The 3,172-nt window shown below is 37.8% G+C and overlaps 1 protein-coding gene across 1 annotated transcript; it reads right to left on the reverse strand.

The window, feature by feature from the left end:
- Nucleotides 1–787: 787 nt before the first annotated feature.
- On the reverse strand, nucleotides 788–2,622 carry FSHB (follicle stimulating hormone subunit beta). Its single transcript, XM_032779870.1, has 2 exons — nucleotides 2,464–2,622; nucleotides 788–1,024 (listed from the first exon to the last, which is right to left on the reverse strand). The coding sequence occupies exons 1-2, from the start codon at nucleotides 2,620–2,622 to the stop codon at nucleotides 788–790; spliced, it is 396 nt and encodes a 131-aa protein (XP_032635761.1).
- Between the last annotated feature and the right edge of the window lie 550 nt (nucleotides 2,623–3,172).

Genomic DNA, 3,172 nt, shown 5'->3' on the forward strand with positions numbered 1-3,172 from the left:
TCCAGCCCAAACCTGAACATCTACACAGGAATTTTACAGCCCTGCAGCCTGAGCCCAAGTCAGCTGACCAGGGCCAGCTGCAGGTGTTTAATTGCTACGTGGACCTACCCTAAGACCTACCTGCAAATATTATTCTTGGTCTTTGTTTCTAGATCCCTATAATGAGCAAGCTATTACTATCTTTACATGTACATGATGATTTACAAAACATTAAAAATGAAGGTCCCTGCCCAGAGAGGCTTATAGTCTAACTTAGATAATTAAGATACATAGGATAACAGTGAAAAAATAGGTGTGCAGACACTGCTGACAGGTGATCAATGGTGAAAGGCTTTTAAAAATAAATGTGTTTTAAGGGGGAGTGGAATGAGGGGATAAAAGCTACTTGGAGCGTGGTTGGTGGGAAGCTGTTTGAAGCAAAAGGGATGGCATGGAATAAGATGCAAAGCTGAGAGCAGCAGGAGACAAATGGAGCCATGAGAGAAGACAGAATGGAGGCATGTAGAGAATGGAAGGGAGTGTTGGCTGAGATAAAGGCAAAAATGCTGGAAGGGCCATGAAGTTGATCAAAAGGAAACTGACCTTGATTTGTAATGTGAGAGGAAGCCACTGAAGACAAATAAAAGCTGTAGCTCTCCATTTTATACATTGCTAATATAATTGCTTTAAACTTGGCTGTATGTAAATTTCTTTGTTTGCTGTCCTGCCCTCTTTGTACCATTTTAATACAATACATTTACATATTTTAAACAGAAAACCAAAACTAAACTAACATCTCCAGTACTCCTTATTCTTTGCTTTGGTTTTGGTTGAAGGAGCAGTAGCTTGGTCCTAGGCCTCTCACAGTGCAGTCAGTGTTGTCAGTATCACATGACTCACAGTGGCACTCCGTAGCCACTGGATATGAATAAAATGATTCAGCATGGTCAGCACAGCCAGGGATCTTCACTGTTTCATAAACAAGTTCCTTGAAAGTACAGGTTTGCTGAACTGATGATACTGGGGGGTACTTATACACTGGATCCTGAAAATGACAGGAAGGAAATATTTGATTTGAAATTAGTTTGAGACCTTTGATGTTCCTCAGAGTTTGGAAAAACTAGAATCTGAATGTAGGATCTGACCCAAAGCCCACTGAACTCAGTGGAAAGAATCCCACTGACTTGTTAGGCTTAAAATTACAACCAAGTCTTCCAGTTTCTTTCCTTTCAAAGAACCGATGTAGTAAATACATGCCACTATGGTGTAACTCTAAATGATTATTGTTTTTAGAACTCAAAATGCCTTTTATATGAAAGGCACAGATGTCTATTTGGTAACGATTGGATATGTAAACTCCAGTGCAACCACAAGATTATATCCTTTTCCAACCCTGTATTAAATAGAAATTGGCACAAGGCAGAGCCTAGACTGGCCTCAATATATGGCCAACTTCTCAGCTGTACAAACTTTGTGATTATGTCTCATCTCTGTGATAGATCCAACTGGGACACCAAATGTCAGCATCCTCCAAACTGAGGGGAAGATCCCACCTGGAGCTAAACTTTAAGGCTTGGGGTCAAATTCCGTATCTATGTTTTTCCATATTTCTAGTTCATGATACATTCAAAATCTATGCTCATTACACTGAATAACACAAGAAAGATTTGTTAGCATCTTTACTGTGAGAAAAGAAATACATAGTTTATAATCAATCATTTATGCTAATTCTTGGCTCAAAATACTTGTCAAACTTTATACTGGATTGCCTTACAGAATTTACTGAGATTTACATTTTTGAATTTGTCTTTTGTTACCAAATGCAGTAGACTCTCAATTGCTCTCAGGTATAATCACAAGGGCAAATTCTGCTGTCAATGACACAGTGACATTGATGGGGGATATGCCAGAGTAACTGAGAGCAGAATTTGCCTCGGCATATCAGCTTGCATCTGAAAGACTCTTTAATACCCAATCCTGCACAATGCGGAGCACTCCTTTGGGCTGCGGAGTACCCTGATGTCATTGGGAGTTAAGAGCACTTAGTATTGCGAAGGACTTAAGTATACAAGTCTTTTTAAAATAAAGGGAACTATATAAACTGACATATTCCATGAGATGCACGTTTATGCATGCAGAGAAGGAAGGACAGTTGATAAGTGGCTTTCAAACCAAATTAATTAAAGGATGACTTTCTTTTTTTTACACAATGCAATGTTAGGAAACCTTTGTATGCAGCTGAATAAATGCTGAACTTAAGGAGACCCAAGCACCTTCTCATCTGTCTCTCTATACTTCAAGACAGCTGTGATAGTCACAGCTCTACTTCATAACACACATTAGTTATTCAAGGCTGTTTCACATTTAACTGGACCCTGTCTGACTCATTATAGACTCATTACAGACTGGAAGACTGGCTTGTTTATATTAATTTTGGGGGAATATTTAATTCCTGTCCATTATTTTGACAACTTAGATTCTCACCCTTGTGAAGCAGTATCCAGAGCACCAAGAGGCATTCACACTAATGCAGAACCTGCACTCCGCCTTCTCCACTGCTATGGTGATATTGGACAGCTCACAGATATTACCACAAATTGCTTTCCAGCAAAGTAACAGCAAGTAACAATTAATTGTCTTCATCCTGTAGTATAATGCAAAGAGTTCAGACATACTGGAAGAACATATAGAGTTATTTGAAAGATAAGATTTCAGTGGAAAAAGACAAAACCTATATCTTCCGATTATCCACAAATGCTAATACAAGAACAATTTTTTAGCAACAGAGGAACATTGAAAACATATGGCACATTCAGCAAAATACAGTTGTAGGATTATTGTTAAGGGAGACTGGTTTTGTTAAATGAGTAGAACTGTATATCCAGTAATCTTTGAAAGAAAATGATTGCAGCACACCAAGACATTTTCTATGAATAAATCATATCTCAGTTCTTGTTACAAAGAATCCTGGTAACCTTCCTCTTATGGAAAAAAATAGTGTAAATACATTAGAACTAAGGAATAGTAATGGTAAGGAATAATTAATTTTTTAAAAAGCAATTAAACATACCTTTGCAATTTCAAAAAAAAAACCAAACAAATCCAACCAACAAACCTTAATTCAAGAACTGATGAAAACTCACATGTATTCTACTTGTTTTGCTGGTAATAGCTGTAGAGAGAGCATAGCCCC

The sequence above is a fragment of the Chelonoidis abingdonii genome, chromosome 4, assembly GCF_003597395.2.
Source record: "Chelonoidis abingdonii isolate Lonesome George chromosome 4, CheloAbing_2.0, whole genome shotgun sequence".
Lineage (NCBI taxonomy): Eukaryota > Metazoa > Chordata > Testudines > Testudinidae > Chelonoidis > Chelonoidis abingdonii.

Excerpts from the sequence above, each read along its gene's own strand:
- FSHB (XM_032779870.1), bottom strand. The coding sequence starts at position 2,622 with ATGAAGACAATTAATTGTTACTTGCTGTTACTTTGCTGGAAAGCAATT. Across the intron at positions 1,025-2,463 it reads CTGGATACTGCTTCACAAGG|GATCCAGTGTATAAGTACCC; the intron begins GTGAGAATCTAA and ends TGTCATTTTCAG.